The sequence below is a fragment of the Hipposideros armiger genome, unplaced genomic scaffold (assembly GCF_001890085.2).
Source record: "Hipposideros armiger isolate ML-2016 unplaced genomic scaffold, ASM189008v1 scaffold_302, whole genome shotgun sequence".
In the NCBI taxonomy this organism is placed as follows: Eukaryota; Metazoa; Chordata; class Mammalia; order Chiroptera; family Hipposideridae; genus Hipposideros; species Hipposideros armiger.
Genome location: NW_017731652.1, coordinates 1,018,140 through 1,037,723, shown reverse-complemented (window position 1 = coordinate 1,037,723; position 19,584 = coordinate 1,018,140). Strand labels below are relative to the sequence as shown.

The 19,584-nt window shown below is 41.1% G+C and overlaps 2 protein-coding genes and 1 pseudogene across 4 annotated transcripts in view; 1 reads left to right on the top strand and 2 right to left on the bottom strand.

Moving 5' to 3' along the window:
* HEXA (hexosaminidase subunit alpha) overlaps positions 1-8,348 on the bottom strand; it is a 28,765-nt gene extending 20,417 nt beyond the window's left edge. For all 3 annotated transcript variants that reach the window (XM_019659614.1, XM_019659615.1, XM_019659616.1), the window contains exon 1: positions 8,053-8,348. In XM_019659614.1, the coding sequence (XP_019515159.1) occupies positions 8,053-8,305 (253 nt within the window). In that variant the 5' untranslated portion in view covers positions 8,306-8,348. The remainder of the gene's footprint in view (positions 1-8,052) is intronic.
* Positions 8,349-8,398: 50 nt separating this feature from the next.
* TMEM202 (transmembrane protein 202) overlaps positions 8,399-19,584 on the top strand; it is a 20,780-nt gene continuing 9,594 nt past the window's right edge. Inside the window, exon 1 of the transcript XR_002125933.1 lies at positions 8,399-9,305. The gene's annotated coding sequence lies outside the window, so the exon portion shown is untranslated. The remainder of the gene's footprint in view (positions 9,306-19,584) is intronic.
* LOC109391769 (NADH dehydrogenase (ubiquinone) complex I, assembly factor 6-like) lies at positions 17,504-18,299 on the bottom strand (annotated as a pseudogene).

The window sequence follows — 19,584 nt, the reverse complement described above, 5'->3', positions numbered from 1 at the left end:
TCACTGGCCCTCATATGTGGGATCTGAACCAGGGCCCTCTGGCGTCCCAAGCCAGTTCTTAACCATCGCACCACTCGGCCGGCCCTCAGAGCTCGTACTCTTGAGTGAGCTCTTAACCAACTGAGCCACTCAGTTGAAGTATCAAAAATACTTCTTTTTGATATTATAAACAATGCTCTAGTAATAGTCATATACGAGTACATATATGTGTATGTGTGTGTGTATATATATATATATATCTATATGTATATGTTGTGAGATATTTTTTTAAAGCAGTTGTGAGAGATTTCTGTAGAAAAATTCTAAGAGGTGGAAATGCCTAGCCAAAGATGAAAATTTTGGGTTTTGACACTGTGAAATTACTCTTCCAAATTATTGTACTGATTTTCATCTGAACCAACATACACGGGCCCATCTCTCCACATCCTTCTAAAACTAGACCATCTCAATTCTTTTTCATCAGTGCTGATAAAGAAATATACCATTGTTTTAATTTGCATTTCTTTAACAATGAATGGATTTGAGCATTGCTTTGCATTTATTAACTATATTCTTTGTACTTTTTTGTTAATATTCTTTTATTGATTTGTAGAGCTCTTTCTAGATTTTAAACTTGTCTTTTAAGGAAGCAACTATTTGCCCCATTTTGTCCTTTATTCTTGAACCTTATGGGCTCTTTTGTTTTACTTTTTATGCAGTGAAATCTGTTAGTTTCTTTCTTTATGGTTTCCTTTATTTGCTAGCTTAAAAAGGCCTCCTCTACCTGTAGGTATAGTTTCCTTTATTTCTTTCTAATATTTTTATGGCACATCTTTTATCTTTAAATTTTTAATCCATCTGGAATTTACTTTTGTGATCGATGTGAGGTAAAGATTTAATTTAAATCTTTTCCAAATGGATAACAAGCCACCCCTACCTATTTATTGACTAATATATCTTTTCACTTTTGATGTGAAATGCTTCATCATATATTAAATTCTCACGTATATATGAATTCTTGCTTATTTCTGGAACTTATTTTCCTGGCAATCTCATAGGGAAATCTACCATGTCATATTTCTATCATCTTTTGTCACTCTGCCCAATACATAAACGCCTCTGCTCATTTCTGGACCTACGCTCCATTTCTGTTTCCTCTCCTCCACAAACCACCTGTACTGTAAGTAACTCACCCCCACAAACCCTCTGGAATCTTGTTCTGTGGTTATTTAACTATCAAAATCCTCAGTCTCTTCTACTTCCTCCTTATGGTAACTGAAGCCTTCCTCTCCCCAGGAACTACTTCCCCTAAAACTTGCTCTGAGAGGCAGCTCCTTTCCACATCCCCTCTTCTGTGACTCATGTTACCCAGCTGAAAATCTTGAGCCCCTCCTTGTCACAACACTCTGTAACTTCCTGGTCACTTCTTTATTTACCCAAGACTTTGGATCCTGGTTCCCAGTATTCCTCTCCAGCCCAAGGCTGGCTATCATCCTAGACAATTTCAACATCAAGAGGAAGAACTAACCCACGTTCTGGCTTATCAGTTATCCAAGGACATCTGCCTCTTCCTCAACACCCTCCCACGGTCACCTTTTTTACCTTCTTGTCCCTGGAAGTGTTCCAACTCATTCCCTCAAGCTTTAGTACCATATAGCTAACTGTTTGCTAGACACTAGATACCTCACACTCAACAGGTCTAAGATCAAGCTTACTTTTTATAATTCTCACCCCACCTCTTAATTAATCCCTCTGTCTTTCTCTCTTTTCACTCCATCCTTCTCTCCCTTCCCTCCTTCTCCTGCTATTTTTCCTATCTTTGTGAATGGCAGCAAAATACATTCAAATTGCTAAATCATAAATTTGCAGTCACCCCCAGAGGACTCGGGTCTAATGCCTCTCCAGCTTCAGAGCTCGCTGACCCAACCTAGCGCTGTCTGCTTCGGCCATATGAACCTTGGCTTCCTTGAATATGGCATGAAGGCTTCTTCCCCGAAGGCCTTTCCCACATGCAGCTCTTGCTCCATGGGTCACCACTTCCATACCCACCAACTTCTACTTTCAGACGTGACTAGACAGCTCTTCATGGGAGCCTCTCAAAACGTACCCCTGCGCGTGTGCGCGCGCGCGCGCGCACACACACACACACACACACACACACACACAGGTCAAGTGCTCCCAAAGCACCTTATACTTATACTACCAGCAAAAATCACACTTTATTGTATGTCTGTATTTGCAATTCCAGAGACTGTAAATTCTTTAAGGATGGGGCAGTTCAATTACTATTCTTTGGACCAGTGCTATTGACAAATTATAATTACTTAATACATACTACTTGTACTAAGGATGGATGGGAAGAAGGAAGCCAGCCAGAAACACTACTGGAATCTGATAACAATCAGCCAGGTAACAGACTGTTCATAACCTGAGTACTATTGATTATGTAATTATATGTTAGAAGTTTCTATTTGAAGTAATTAACACTAAAGTGTGATCAGGGCTACCAGAGGCCAGTAATTTCCAAATCGCTAATTGGTGGAATACTCGATGAAGATACTTATCTTCAAGATTGCACAGTAAAAAGAGCAAAATCTCTGTAGACAAACAGACCTGTCGGGATTTTCTGCTCCACCACTGCTGGCTGTGTAACCCTGGACAGGTTACTTAGCCTCTGTGAGTCTCAGTTCTGAAAGATGGGGCAATACCACCAAGCTCACAGAGCTATTATTTAGATTAAAGTGCATAACATATAGCAAGTGCCAGACACTCAATAAACGCTAGCTTCCTTCCATTTTCTACTTCCCTTTTCCTATGAAGTCAGTTTTGCCACTTGGCTGAAGGAGCCCAGGAACTGCGTCTTTGTGGAATAAATACCACAGGCGCAGCCTCCTCGAGGCCTTCCATGAGCTTCTGGAAGGAGCCTGGAGGCTGCACTACTGTGTGGTGCCATTCTGGTTGGCAAGCAGGCTGACACTCACACATATAAAAGGGACATAAGCTTGGAACTCTGAATCTGCCTCAAACTAGGACTGTGGCCCCAGTCAAAAAGCCAAAGCCACTAATGTGGGGTCCTAGGACTAGTTTCCACCAAGACAAGGTCGATGGGACAGAATTTAAACTTTTCATCAAGTGGACCTAGTAAGCCATCTCCCTTCTGATCTCAAAGTTTCACAAACGGAGAGGAGGCTCCTTACTAACACCCGAACTGACAGGCGCCCAAACTTCTTGTATCTGAGCACACAGTTCCAGAGCCAAACCCCATAGCCAAACCCCAACCAACCTCAGATGTGGACACAAAGATAATAAGTACATCACTATTGGCTAGAGATCAGTGCTGAGTGTGTGGCCAGGAAGCTTAAGCAATTTAATAGAAGCTTAAAGCAGAAGGGAAGGAAATGAAAGAAGTTCCTCCCCATAATGGGTCTTATTCACTACAGCCAGGAATACAGAAGAAAAGCAAATCCATTTCTCTATTACAACGGACTACAGACCTGTAAACCTTAAGGCAGATCACAGAAAACCCTCCACACATGCACCTTTCTCACCTCTACAGACGCAATCTCCTCTCTTCAGCTGACCTTGCTGTCAGTGGCACCACAAGGTGGGAGAAAGGTCCTACCTAATCCAACGGGTTTAACCTCTTGAGGATGCACATGAACTCTATTCTTATCGCTTATTTCCAGGATCAGCAGAGGAAATTTACAAAAATGCAGAAACATAACGGTGACCTCCTCCATTTCTAAAAGAAGTAGAGGTTAGGCAGTCAAACTTTCCTTCTGTATAATCAACAGGAAAAGAATTGAGTTTTATGCCTCTAACAGGCTAAGAAACTGACAATATGCCCAGCAAAAAAACCGTGCAGCTGTGAGGGGGGAAAAACCCCACAACTGCTATTAGAAACAAAAACAAACCAAAAAAGAAGGTATCAACAGGCAAAAACATATAATGCCCTGCTTCACTTTTCTGTTTGGCAGTGAGGAAGGGGGAGGGGGGAGTGGGTGGAGGAAGATGGGAGGAAGGACGCCATTGGGGTTCAGACTTTTAATTTTTATTGTTTAATTTTTAATATCACCAAGTTCTTCCTTCTACATACCCTCCTGCAAAGATTGTAAAAACATTCATCACCATCTCCTTGTTATCTTCAGAAATGCTTGGAATACAGACAGATTTTTTTTAAAAAAGCAGCAGCTGCCACTTGGAAATTAGGCAATTTGCCTGGGGGCACATAGTTAACCCAGTGACTAACATACTCTCTGGCTGACTCCAGAATAAACCAGGCTCCTGACCCTGAGTCCCCCATTGTATATGGCCTTCCACTGGAATATCCAAGGCAGGAGAGCAACAACAGCTCAAGGAAGTAAGACTTGAATTTTTCATAAACCAGGCCCAGGCTACCCACACACACCTTGATTAAACCAAACTTCTTGGGCTCAGTACCATCCAGGGCTATCACAAAAGCATTACAATTTAGTAATAAACAAGAAAACAGGATTGTGAGAGAAGAGGCTGACTGAGGTCTGCAGGCCAAGCTCATCTAGGCCCTGGATTCAAAATGGGACACAACAATTACTTTGGCCCTCACTAAAAACAAGTTCCTGTTCCCTATCTCTTTCCCAAATCTTTGTATTTCCCCTCCTTATGCGTTCCTCCATTCTCCACAAACCCTATGAGAAAAATAATTCTACTACAGGACGCTCTTCCTGCATCGTTTTCTCCCTCTTTGCTTTTAAAACAATAAATTGGGCAATCAAGTCTTCTGCAAGAATGTGCCTTGTCCTTGTCATGAGAAAGGTTCAAGTACACACAGCCACCAGTCCAATTAGTGGAGAGAACTAGCCAGCATTACTCTTTCTCTGCAGCCCAGCTGCCCGGCCTTATCTGCTTCCCTCCTACAACTCCCTCGATGCTTTCCCAGTGCTTCTCCACGTCTGTGATGAGATAAAATCAACGTGAGCTGGGACCACAGCATAGTGTGATACTCGTTTCCCTGGAATCACATGCTAATATTCCAAGTTTGAAACTTGAAAAGAGATGCAATCAATTCTAAATGAAACCTGCAAATCATCTTTTTGATGACCTTAGAAATACACAAAAGCACGAAGCCTTCTTAAAAACTTTTACACAAAGTAGCCCTTTTAAGTTAATACACACAACAAATAATTATCTACTATGTTTCAGGCACAGCTATAGTGGGTTGTCGGAAAAGTCATGATGCATTATCGCAACGAAAAACAGAGAAAAAATACGTAATGACCTTTCCGATAACCCAATAGAAGGACTAGCCAAAGGAGGTATTTTAGGAGATTCAGATTATAATGAATTACACCACTTTTTAACTCAGTCACTTGTTTACTATCTGAGGACAAGCAAATCAAATATTGATAATGACTGCGGAAGAATCCAGACACTCATATAATAATCTTCCTTCCATTCTAGAATAAGAGGACTGGGGATAGGGTGGGGGTTTTTCTGTTCAGGGATGACAGTATCCTAAGTAACTCACAGGGATGTTCGTGTGGACATCAGAACAGGATGGGAACTTATAATCGCTATTAAGTACTATGGCTTCAATCAACTAGTTTCAGGAAAAGCATAGAAGAATGCAGTCAAATGACATACTCAGGTTTAGTCACTTGACCTGAAAAATTAGGGCTTTATCAGCTCCATCAAGCACTCAAAAAGTATTTGGGCTGCATTAGGTGGGTGCCATCCCAAATAATCAAATCTTTGATTTGCAAACAGGATGTGGCTTAATGATCCAAACAGAGAACTAGATTCATTCAACTGTCTAGAGCCTAAAATAATTCCATTTAACAGGTTTAACAACATGCAACACACGCCCTCCTATTGGCAGAAATATCTCTCAATGACCAAGACAGGTAGCAAATAAACACCTCCACAGACCATTTAGCGATTGGTGGGACTATGGCTAAATCTTGTAGGTGAATTCAGAATACAATAGGAACCTCAGTATTAGACTTATTTTTCAGAAAAGGAAAATATGAATTCCATTGAATTCCAGGATCAGATCAAAACCAGAAGTTGTGCTGTATTAAGGAAAACTCTGGCCCAGCGCCTACAAGGAAGTTACTCGGAGGAAGGGACAAAAAGCTGTTAGCTAAAATTTAACTGACATATGTTTTCTTTGCTAAAATCAGCCCCATAGAGAAATATACCCTGGTTTGGGCCTTGTTGATGTTGCTTTCCCCTCTGTCAATTCATCCGTTTGTTTTGCAGAAATAGGATTATAGCTTAAGTCATCTGAAAGCCTCCCCAGAGAACTGTGTTCCAAAGGGAAGGCTCCATGGGATGAACAACAGAGAAAGAAGTTATTCGTCCGTCTTTGGTTATGTTCACCCAAACCAGTTTCCATTCTCTTTCAATGGACAAGAATCCCTCAACCAACAGAGCAAATTCATTCACAGGAAGCTAATAAATTAAAATAAACATCTTATTTAGTTTCTTATCTGTCTCTAAATCTTTCACGAGGAATGTATAGCACCCCACTGTCACATAGCCACCCCATTTCTATTTTCGTAATTAAACTGTAGTCCTATAGCAATGGCAGTAAAGGCTTAATTTAGAAGCATAGGAATTATCCTAATTTTCAATAGTAGTAAACATTCTAATTATCTTTTGAGCATTTTATAATACATTGTGTCCTTTTGCTTTATATCCACCCCACCCCACCAACACCACCAACACCATCTCGCCCCAATTGGACTGCAAAGCTTGGGCTCTTATACTTGTAACCTCAGAGCACCCAGCACTGGGATAGGCACATACCAATTAGATGATAGATTTACTTTTTTTGCACAAGCCAGGCTCTAACTGTTCTATACCAAAATAAACATATTCTGAGCGTCAATCAGGCATAAGGTATTCTATTCTTTGTCATGAAGGATTCAGAGAAATATGTGATCTACCGCACACAAGAGCAGGCCTTTTGTCTTCCCAGCCTAACACATTTTACCACTTAAGAACTACCTTGCTGCTGAGACTCTCTGTCATTCTCTAAGTGCCATCTGTTCAATTAAGTGCTTTTGATTCTATATATTAAATGAGAACAATTGTGAAAGTAATTTAAGCAGTTGAAACATCATACAAACTGTTATCATATGGCCCAACCATAAACATGGCTTCCACTCATAAACACCTACACATCATAACCGGAGAACTAGATTCCAGATTTTCAAATAAACTCCACCAAGTAGAATTTTATTCCTTTGTGTTGCTGACTCTCCTCATCATTTTGCTTTGAAATAACAATCCTCAAACACAATTTTCTGCAGCTGCCTTAAAGAGCATTGCCAGCCCCTGCTAATTTGGATGAAACCAGTATCCCAAGCACTCTTGGCTTTTCATTTAATCCCACACGTCCCTCCCCACTCTCCAGCCCCCACCCTCATCACACACACCAGCCCAGCACTTTGAGCTCAGTCATAACCCTTTGTGCCTCCGCTCAAGCCTTTTATCCTTCTTGGAATACCCTTTCAGTCCTGGCCCATTCTATTCACCACCCCACTGTAAGTGGCTGCTCAAAACTCATTTCGTTATGGAAAGTGTTCTATGATTTCTCTCACAGTTTAAATATTTACTGAACACCCTTAGTGTCAGATACTTTCATGTAACTTGGCGTAAGTCAATACATTTCTCACGTTTTGTCTCCCCAGGTTTGGATGTCTGCTCTCTCTCATCTACCCAGCCCTGGTCACAGCTTCACTAGGACCCTGCGACACTTGAACACATTAAGAGGGATCACCTTAGAGGTCTACTGGCACAGTATTTTCATTAGTTAGAAATCCTGATTGAACTGCAGCCCTATAGCACGCATTTTGGGTTAAATATACCCGAAGGACAGGATTCCAGGTAAATCCTGGCGCCCGAAGTCAGCTCCGTGCAGTGTATGGCGGTCGGGGGCTAACCCCTGGGGAGGCTGAGACAGCAGCTGGAGTAAAAGGGCCCAGGGAAGTAGAGACAGAGGGTGGGGTAAAGCCAAACGAAGGGCGTCTCAGGAAGTCTGGGGAGTTGCCCCGGAGCCAGGAACAAGGCGGGGCACGCCCGGCCTACCTGTGCGGGCAGGACTGGGCCAAAACTCGGAACCGAAGAGCAGGTCACGGTAGCGGTGGAAAGCCTCGTCCAGGACGGAGCAGCCCGGCTGAGCTGCCGAACTGACGTGGTACTTGAATTGGAAGCTGTGCGGGGAGATGGTGTAGTGCCAGTAGGAGGTCTGGATGTACTGGGGCCAAGGCCACAGGGCCAGGGCTCGCCCAGCGAACGCTGCCGCCAGCAGCAGCGCAAACCAGAGCCCGGAGCCGGCCATGGCCCGCCGGTCTCCCACGTCCCAGTGGGCCGGCCCACGTGACCGCCTGGTCAGGTGAGCGACGCCCGCGTGACAACCGGCGTGTCACGTGACCCGGCGCGGCTCTAGGACCGCGACCCCGGAGCACAGACCTCCTGACCCGGCGTGAACCCGGGGCTCCTGCGGTGTGGGGTCGAGGGTGCGGGGCATCGGCGGTGGCTCCGGTGCAGGCCGCTCGCGGGCCTGGTGGCCCAGTAGCTAATGCACCTCGCAGAGGCCATGCCTGCCAGCACAGAGCTGTGAGCGCACCCTACTGTGGAAGCGCCTCGTTGGGAGCGGAAAAGTCCCCTGACAGGATTTCTAGGCTGAATCTTGAACGAGGAATAAGAGTTCGCCAGGCCTGACTGGGAGGTAAAGGACGCCCCAGGCCCGGGGACCTTCAGAAGCAGAAAAGAGGAGGATTAAAACCGCAGGCCGTTGTTATATGAAATGCTGTGGTGCAGAAAAGGGCTGGGAGTAGGTAGTCTGGCTCTTCTAGAGAGGGCATCACAAGATCACAAAAATGTGATCTACTTATGACTGGGGGGAAAAAAAGTGTACTTTCAGAGCAAGCTTAAGGTTTCCCAATTCCTGCTTCTGGTGTGCGCTATTCCCTTGATGGTTGATAATCTTCTAGTAACTGCCCCCCAAACCCTCGCCCCTGAGACAAAAACTTCACGAAATGGAGTATGTGCTTACTGCAAATAGACATTGGTTGGACTTGGAGTGCAAGATGGAGAATTCCCGGAGATAAGACTGAGGCTTGGTCCTGCAGGGGCTTACATATGAGCAGAAGTCCAAAGTCAGGACTTGATTCTGTGGGCTATTGAAAATCACCACAAATATTTGCGTTTTAGAAATCTCATGTTGAATAGATAAGAAACCAGTTAGGAGGCCCTTTTTTTTTTTATTGGATGTGGAAGATAATGAGAACTTGAACTACAGCAGTGGGGAAGGAAGACAGCTGTACATCCAGGAAACAGTGAGTATCCAGAAGCACAGGGGTTTATACAAGAGAGTCTTGAGGGCTGATCAATGAGACTCCACAGATACTTGAGACAGGGACCCTTTCTTCCTTGTTCACCACTGTGTTATCAGAAAGTAGTTGAACCCCTGACTGCAGAAGGAGAGAAAAATAATGCTGTTGTGCGGCATTATTTGGCTAGTAGGTAATTTTTTAAATCATAAAATTGCATTTTAGTATTAAGTGTGAAGATCAGGAAAACCAACTTTTTAAAATGAAAGCCTCTTAAAAATCATGGTAATTTATATTTAGGTACCTAATTTAATAGTTATATATACATGGTTTATAATGGGAAATCAGATAAACTTCATCTCTCACTTCTGTAATTTCCCTGGATTCATCAAATTTCTCTTAGAAGGTTGATTATGCTAGAATGGAGCTTGTAGCAAAAAAGTAGACATTAGATGTCAAAATCACAGTTTCAGATGCCAAGATTGCATATTTACACTAATCCATTAGCCAGTCAGGGAAGAAGAGCACAGGTGAAACGGAGGTGTGAAAGAAGATGGCATAATGAGCGTAGGGTTTATGGGACATCAAAAGGAGAGATGCCATGGTTATCTCACTTCTACCATAGTCCCTTCTCCCTGGAATGCTTTTCCCACCTCCACTTTCACTGCCACCTCGCTTCTCCTAGTTAACATCTACTTATCCTTTAGGTCTTAGCCCAAACCAGACCAACAAGTATGCTGGGAATGGAGTACAGGCGTGCTGAGACAGTGACCCCCTCAATCCTTAGGGTGGCCAGGCAGAGCCTGGGCAGCTAGACATCCTGGCCAGTCACCTCCAACCAAGAGCCATCTCCTAAATGTGCTGTGATGTAAGAAACTTTGAGAAGCATTTAGACATCACCTCCGTTTGAGTGCCTCTTCATAGCACCATCATTTAGCCTCTTGTCTTGTTCACGTCCCCCACAGACGACATGCTGAATGAATGGTTTCTTGTTTCACAGTTGTTGCCTTAGTGCCTGAGGCAGGACTCTGCACATAGTAAGAGTCCAACAAGTATTTGTTGAACGGATGCATGAATGAGGAAGCATTTGTATTACAATTTTAAAGACAGTCAGAATTTCAATGAGTGGAGGAAAAGAGCAGTCCATGGAGAAGGACAACAAATCAGAAGGAAACCTCCATCTAATTTGTTCACTTTAGGATCCACAGGTCCTAGAAGAGTGTCTGGCACACAGACAGTGAACCTTTTACAGTGAATAGAATGAAACATCATACGAACCTCAGCACAGATCTCTGAAGAATCTGGAGTTATACCAGGGAAGTGGGCGATTCTATTTGTCTAGAACCAACGGTGCATGAAGAGAAATGCTGATAAAAATCATGTTAATATCTCCCTTACCAAAAGAGCTGTTTAATTAAGGCTCTTGTCTGCTTATAAGTTTACATCTAAGTCAGATAATCTCATAGGAAAACATCAGAAATCCTATCCAGGGTTAGACTGTCAGTCCAGGGCCTCTGATGATGAGATTTTTAGACCAAAAAAGAGAAAATTTATACAGCTAGGACACTTATGTGTGTTTAAGGCCCTTTTAATAGGGACCCCTTTTGCTAAAACGACATCCTGCTTCAGACACCCTGATGGCTGCTCTGGAAGAGGATTAGCTTGGCTCTAGTCTGATCTCTTAGGCCTTCATGCCTATAGCCTTAGTGGTTATAAAGCCTCATGCTGGCCAAACCACAGAAATGATCTGAAACCCCTTAAAGGAGGTGGAACGCCTATGAAACCTTAACCTGTGTGTATGAGTAAGTCCTTTACAGAAAATCATTCAGACCCTGCATTATTGCACCTAGAATTCCCCAGTTGGCCCACAAAGATTTACCACTCACTCCTTGCCTTCCTCCCATTCTCCTCCTGCCTGGGTCTTCCATACTTCTTTTACTTCCTTGACTAATAGTGAGGCCTCCAGGGACACTAGAGCACAGATTCCTTCAGCTATTTTGTCCTTTGGCCATCTTAACATTTGGCTTCAGGAAACAGTGGCACATTACTGTGATACAGGTTTCCAAAATGTCCAGTTTCACTGGTGCTGCAGGTGGACCTCCTGGTGCTAAGAGCACCATTTAAAATGTTTTACTTCTGTTGGTAGCGCCTTTTAGATCTTTCTCTTGGATCCCTTTTCTTCATGTTGGGATTGACTATCCCTCTTACAATTTATTTCCCATGTGAGCATCAAAGAAAATGTCCTGAAGCTTCCTCCCACTTGGGAGAGGAGGCAGGAGGTGTCCAGAAGAAGCAGGGCTGGAGCAGGATGTAGTCTAGGCAGAAGGAGTCTCTGAGGCACCCAGGGTGGTGATGCCTAGCTCACTCCACAGAGTATTCATTCGAGGTCTGGGTCAAGACCTCAGCTATGAGGTGTTGTTACACAATATGGTGAATGTTTACATTTTTAAAAATATATTACAGTAGAAGACACACTGCCATTAATCCCCTTCAAAATACTCCCCCTCACTTCGAACATACTTGTCCCACCATTCTTGCCACTTTCTGAAGCCGTTCTGGAAGTCCTCTTTCATGAGTGTCTTTAGTTGTGCTGTTGTGGCTGCCTCAATTGTCCTGAATCATTTTGACTTTGGGGAAAAGCCAGAAGTCACATGGTGCCACCCCGTGAATAAGGTGGATGAGGATACACGTAATGTTTTTATTTGATAGAAATTGCCATACCAGAAATGATGTGTGATATGGAGTGTTGTCATGATGGAGGATGATTTACAGCACACTTTAAAACACACCTGCTCTCAACTGGAGCTCACACCTGACTGACTGCACTGAACAAGTTGAAACTTGTCACACACTGTAACTAAGGTTTGAAGCACCACTTCCTGTATTGAAGATCCCTGCCTTTCCGTTGGATGGCACTCAGCATCAGCATTTACCGTATTTTGTGATCACAATGGAAAGGCTCTGTGCCACACGTCGCTTCTGGTACGTGCTATTTGTAATGTATGTTTGAAAACTTTGTTTAATTCTCTATTGTAAACTTCTGCATGAACTAAAGCAACAACAACTCCCTCCCCTTAAAGGGGTACAAAAATCTAGGGGAAATTTTTGAGAACCATGAGCGTGTAGACCTAGATGTGATCTTAGAAATTATCTATAGTTCTTTCTCTCACTTAAAGTAAGAGAACTGAGAACCAGAGAAGTGAAGTGAGTTTCTCAAAAGCAAGAATAGGATATTATTCATTGTGATACTTCCAGCATCGAGCATAGTGCCAGGTACATAGTTGTTGCCTTACAGCCAATTCTTAGACCACCCCCTCTGCATTAGCCTCTGACCCATTAGTCGAGAGAGTGTCTCGGAAAACTGAGGCCGGATGGAATGATATCTGTAAAGCTCTGGGGGGGGGGCGTCTCCGTCTGACTGGGACCTGATGGAATGATATCAGCTGTCTCCCCTGGGAGGACATGTAATTATGTCCTGGGGCAATGTGGTGACATACGAAGGCATACCATTTGTTGGAGTACAATGGGGAAAAGGTTAATGGAAAAGGCCTTAAGGCACACAAGAACACACAAGAATACACGGTTAATGACTCACAGCATAGCAGTTTACTTCCTTGAAAATTATCAATAAAAACCATGCGTCCACCCGATTCGGGGCTCAGTCTAACTCTAAAGGCTGAGTCCCTTGGTCTCGCTCTTAAATCTTACTTTTGTCTCTTGTTCTTATTCAATCTGCGTCGCCCCTCTCATGTCCCATTTGCCCTTGCCACGCAGGACGTGACACATAGTGCGTGCTCGATAAATGCTTGTCAAATGACTAAATTCATTCTTTGCTACACATAGTACTGTGCTTTGCATGCAGTAGACACACCAATATATCTTGACATTGAAATTATTTAACCAGGTGTGACTATAGCCAGAGAGAGGTAAGGCTGGAAACAGACCACAGATGTGTGGCCTTCCTGACCAGGGGTTTCCCTGTCTCACGGGGTTGTGCCTCTGGACATGCCTGCAGTCATCTAGTCTCCTTGAGATAGATCATGGGTTTGATCATGGAGCCCAGTGGGCCTACATCTTGTTCTTAGCCCACTGACTTACTCTAGAAAGAAATGATCGCTGGATTTGAATGTGCATGGCTCACTTTCAATTAACTTTAGAGCTACAAAGAAGCAATGATGCAAATAATCTAAAAGTCACTGTGTTTGGCCACTGCTTTTCTCCCTTGGCAGTAGCTGACTAATCTTCCTAAAGAAATTTTTGTTAGGAGAATATTAAAATCCATTAACCTTCCTTGAGTCCACATCAGCCAGATAATGGCAGAAGGCCAGTAGAAGGATAAAGAATTGTTCAGAACCAACAAGTGAACAGACAGGTAATTATGAGGTAATTAGAGTACCAACCATAGAGACAAAGGTCAAAGAAACAGTGATCCTTCCCATCACTTTGAGTGGTGATATGTAATATAAGAATACTTCAGAAATTAAAAAGATCCTTCATGTTCTAGGTGCAAAAGGTTAACCACTTGATATTCTTGTCAGGCATATTTTAGTTGCTAGGAAGAGAATCCCAAGTAGCTTCAAGAGTGGAGAGCTTATCATCTTCACAAGCATCTAGACATAAGACGGTAATTACAGCCAGGGTCAAATGGGGAGGGATAGCTATCAGGAATCAAGGTTACACCTTAGTCTCTCATCCCCACCCCTGCATCCACTTCATTCTCTTGCTCTTCCTAATTTAGTTCCTTAGTATCCCAGTTTCAGATTCTCCAGAGAGAGAATGATTGATCCAGCTTAGAAGAGGTGCAAAAGGTGCTAGTGAGGCAATGGGTTCACTTACAAGGGAATATGTGGGCAGACAATGACTGCCATTTCTTTATTATAAAAGCAATACATATTGGATTTTAAAAAGTCAAAGAACACCATTTTGCACATAGAAGGTATGACGCTCAGTTCACAAACTTGGCTATACAGGAATTGCAACTTTGTTTTCCAGAATAATTTATTTTCTACTCTCATGACCCAAGTCCCCTGATCTGCTGAGTTTACAAGTCTATGTCGTCATAGTCCTTCCTGATGTTTACACCCTTCCCTGGGGTTACTTCACACTTTTGAGCCCTTTATAGTGCCAAAGGACCACATAAATGCCAGAAAGATAAACTACTGACACTTTAGCACATATTTCTATGCATATATATGATGTATGTATGACATAATATGTATGGCCATTTCTGTGTATGACCATTGTCAATATACACACATCTACAATTTTTAACAAAATTTTAGAGCATGAAATAACCACTATTCTGCAAAATTTTCAGTTAACAAAATATCGTGTAAAAGAATTAACATTCTATTTTTTTCCAGTTTTATAGAGCTATAATTCACATACAGCACCGTGCAAGTTTAGTTTGTACAGCATAATGATTTGTCTTACATATATCATGTAATGATTACCACAATAAATTTAGTTAACATCCATCATCTCGTATAGATACATATAGATATATACACTGGGGGTGCCAAAAAAATGTATACAAGTGGACACTTTGGTCAACATTGCTCAAGCAGTAGTTTGCCATAATAAGAAGTGTCTGGACACTGATGGTAACCACTTTGAGCACCTCTTGTAATTGCAGAAGTCAAACGTGACTTGTATTCATCTTTGGTTACTGGTATGTATTGAGTATTACAATTTTAATACAGTTTTCCTTAAATGTGTATACATTTTTTTGTGTATACATATACAAAACAAATGTTTATTATTTTATCTACCAATAATGTGTGAAAATGTCCATTTCATTATTCTCCTCCAACATTAGTGTTATCTTTTCATTGCTACTATTGATGCCTTGAAGTTAATTTTTAAAAAGATATACCTAATAAAATTGATGCATAAGCTCTACCAAGACAGAAACAGAATACATGACCTCCACGTCATTATAGAAGAAGGAAGGACCAAAGAAAGCTGGATCATTCTGACAAAATAAGAGGGAGAGGAGAGAAAGCAGTAAGAATATGTAATTAACAGAAAATATGGAGAATAGGAGGATAGGAATAGCCCAGTCTATCTGAACTATCACACTACATGTAAATAGGTTAAATTCCCCCATTAAAAGACAAAGACTGTCAGCTTGAGCAAAGAACAGTCTAAATGTTGTTGATAATAGACATCTAAAATGATACCAAAATTATGACAGTAAAAGAATGGTATATCAAAGATATACCAGGAGGATGCGAACAACAAGAGAGCAAGGGAAGCATTTATTAACACCTTGCAGAACCCAAGGCAAAAAAATTATGAAGAACAAGGATGAATATTTTTAATGATAAAAGGTACAATTCACAAAGAGGGTAGACATCCTGAACCATTACCCATAACAACGAAGAAACAAACATATGTATATAAAGCAAACATTGGAAGAAATGTAAGCAAAAAGAAAAAATTATAATCACAGTGAGAAATATTAACATTTCTCTGAGAATCTTTTGTTAAGTGCAGAAAAATAAATAAGAACAGGAACATCTTCCATAATGTAATTAATAATTTAAATATAATAGATTTATAATCTTATATCCTACACAAATATATTTAAAACTTTAAATACTACATTATTTTTAAATGCCCATAGGACATTGAGAAAAACTGGACAAAGACAAATATTCCTAAATTCCAAAATATAGAATTCTTTTTTTATTGAGGTATAACTGACATAGAATATTATATTAGATTCAGGTGTAAAATATAATCATTCAATACTTGCATACATTACAGAATGATCACCACAATAATCCTGTTAACATCCATTACCATACATAGTTACAAAATTATTTTTTCTTGTGATGAGAAGCAAAAAATAGAATTTTTAGAGGACATGATCTTTGACTATAATCAACCAAAACTGGGAAAAAAATGTAAAAAAGTGGATACATTTTTAAAATTCTAAATAATTATTGGGTCAACTATAAAAACAAATACTCCTAGCAATATATCAGAAGAATACTGTATCCTGTCCAAATATATTTTATTACAGGACTGCAAAATTAGATACACGTTAGCAAATGTATTAGGGCAACATTTGCATTAAATAGATTAAAGGAGTAAGCCCATATTCTAGAGGTTAGAAAGGAATTTGATACAGTCATTCTAAATTTAAAATCCTGATAAAATAGAAATAGTAAGGAACTTTTTTAACATGAAAATGAATGTACATATGAAACAAAAAGCAATAGGGGCAGTCAAGCGACCAGATAAAAGAGAAATACATAGAAAAAAAAGCTTATTTATGTTAGCAGTAACAAATTAGAAAATGAAGTGGAAACTTTTGATTCACAAAAGCAAATTAATGTATGTAAAGCACCTAGCACAATTTCTAATAGATAAGAGGTTATATAAATAAGCTGTAATAATAATATTGATTTTATAGATAACTAGAGGTGAAATTATCGAGCCAAAGGATTCATTTTGAAGATTCTTGATATATATATCCAAGTTATTCTTTTAACTTTTTATTAAATTATAATATACATGTAGAACTCTGGTGATCAGTGCCTCGATCAAGAAACAGAACACTTCCAGCACCCCAAAAGCCCCTGTATGTCCCCTCCCAATCCCTAGTCATCTCCTCCCAAGGGTATCTCTGACTTCTGCCAACACAGATTGGTTTTACTTGTTTTGTGCTCTGCGTGAATGGAATCATGCACGTGTACTCTTTTGTGTCTGGTTTCTTTGGCTCAGCATTATGTTTATGAGATTCATCCACATTGCTAGTGTGCATGTAGATTATTCATAGTGCTGTCTAGTATTTCACTGTATGAATGTACCACAATTTTCCATTCTTCTGTTGATGGGAAATTGGGTAGTTCCCAATTTGAGGCTATTATGAAAAGCGATGCTGTGAGCATTGTAATACATGCCTTTTGGTGGACATGTAGACAGTCTTCTTTTTATTCATTTTTCTATTAGGTTGTCTCTCCTATTGATTCTTAAGAGTTCTTTATATATTCTTGCTACAAGTCATTTGTTAGTACACATATTACAAATATCTTACGCCATTCTGTGGATTGCCTTTTTACTCTCTCAATGGTATCTTCTGGTGAACAGTTCTATTATAAAAAGAATCTTGGTCTACTTCAAGGGCACAAATGTGTTATTCTGTGTTTTCTTCTAACCAAATTGTTTTTTTTTCCCAGTGCCATGAAACTATTTTAATATCTTTTTCTCCATGATTGAATATACAAAGATAATGGAAGTAATGTCTTCTTCTGCTGTAAAGAATAATGGAATATATCAAAATCTACTTGTTGAATTTTCTTTAGGGGCAAGTGTGCCTAGCTAGCTAGCAATGATGTATATTGGGCCTCTCATGTTTCATTCTTGGTTCTTCTGCAAAAAATCCTCTTGTGAAACACCTAGTGTTGTATTTGTCAAACATAGAAATATCCCAGAGAAGGAACACCCTTCTGCTACTGTGATAGGGTGTGGCTCTCGGGCATGTGACAATGCCTCATGCTTTCCCAGTGTGATTTGTATCATCATCTTCATGAAGGTCCTTTATACCCAATATTTCTAGTGTTAAAGAAAGAAGAGAGTTCTGTGTGTTTTCAGCATAACTTTCTAGTTCCTGGATATTATGATCTACTTTGTCATGCAATTTTTTTCTCCTTCATCAATGATTTTCATAAGCCATCTTCTGATCAGATTATGTGTTTTGACAGTGGTTTACCATTCACTTTTTCTTCTCAGTCCCTTGCACAGGGAGTAGGGTGGGAGTTTAAGGGTGAGGGGGGGGCTTGACTTTCCATCCTCCCTTGGGGATGCCAATCTGGGGCCCAGAAACAGAGCCAGCCTCTGAGGGTGTGCAGACCTCCCGTAGATCAATGGCCACAGATTCACGTGGTGTATTGTTACAGTATATATTGTCCATCTTTTTTTCCTAAACTTCAGTTGCTTCAGTTCATTTGTTTTCTCAGAGATAGAATCCAGCCTGAGGCAGTTCCACATTGAAAGGCCTCAGTACAGAAGCAGAGCCCTGGGACTCTGCAGGGAGCATAAATAGCCTTCACAATCTCCAGGTAGTGTCAGCTCAGCGCTGGAGGTGCTGGGTCACTGCACAGGCCGGGGACCCCACATTGCTTTTTAAAGTGAGTGAGTGGCAATATACACAACCACCAGGTATGAAAAAATGCTTGTGTTGTCATATGCATCACAGGACAGGACCTAGCAAGTTCCCAGAAGGCCAGGACATCCTTCCCACCCTTTGGTAGGTCTGAGAGTTGAACTGGGCCTGACCTGTTCCTGGAGGGTTACATCATTTACCAAATCAGACACTGTTCACAAAATGACCTGTTACCCCACATTATGACATCCCCATATTACAACAAACGTCGTAATGTACTTGTACTTTGGTACAAGAATGTAATGTACTTTGGTAATGTACTTGTTTGGTGCCACTAATGAAGGGGTAACACATTCATTCCATTAACATTACTATTTTATCTGTCTCAAGATGGCCTGTACTAAGGCCGAGCTGAAGCAAACTTGAAAAGAGAGTTTAAAAATAGTAATCGATAGTATTTACTGAACACTTATTAATTGGTTGATATAATGTATTTATCAATAATATCAATATCCATCAATAATAGAATTTACTGAGTACTTAAGGCACTGTGTTAAGAGCTTTACGTGTATTATCTTACTTAATCTTCACAAAACTTCTATGAGGCAGGAATGATTATTCCAGTTTTAGAGATGAAGAAACTGAGGGTCAGTGAGATTAAGGAATTTCCCCAAAGGAACCTAGCTAGTAAGTGTTGGAACTTAGTAAGTATTAGAACCAAGACTGAAATGCTGGCCTTCCTACTCAAAGTCTATAGCCAACATGTGCATCTAATCATCATGCTGTACAAGCCAGTTTCCTACAATCATGCCAGCAGGGCTAGAGTATTCCAGCAATTGAATTTCACAAAGTAATCGCACAGCATGGCGTAAAAGACCCTTTGTGATCTAGCCCTTGCCTGTATCGACAACCCTGAGCCCTTCCCTTTGATTTTGTGCCTAGCAGAACCACACTGCTTCTCAGGCCCTGAGAACCTCATGCTGTTCATGGCTTCCTGCCTGACACATACATATTCTCTTTGCCTCGAATGTCCTTCTACCTCGATTACCTGGCAGATTTCTTTAAAATCTGGCCAAGACATCACCTCTTCCAGTAAAGCTTCCCTAATTTTCCTCTGACAATGTTAACCATTCTGCCCTTTTGTATCAACCTTTGCACTTTCTATAAAAA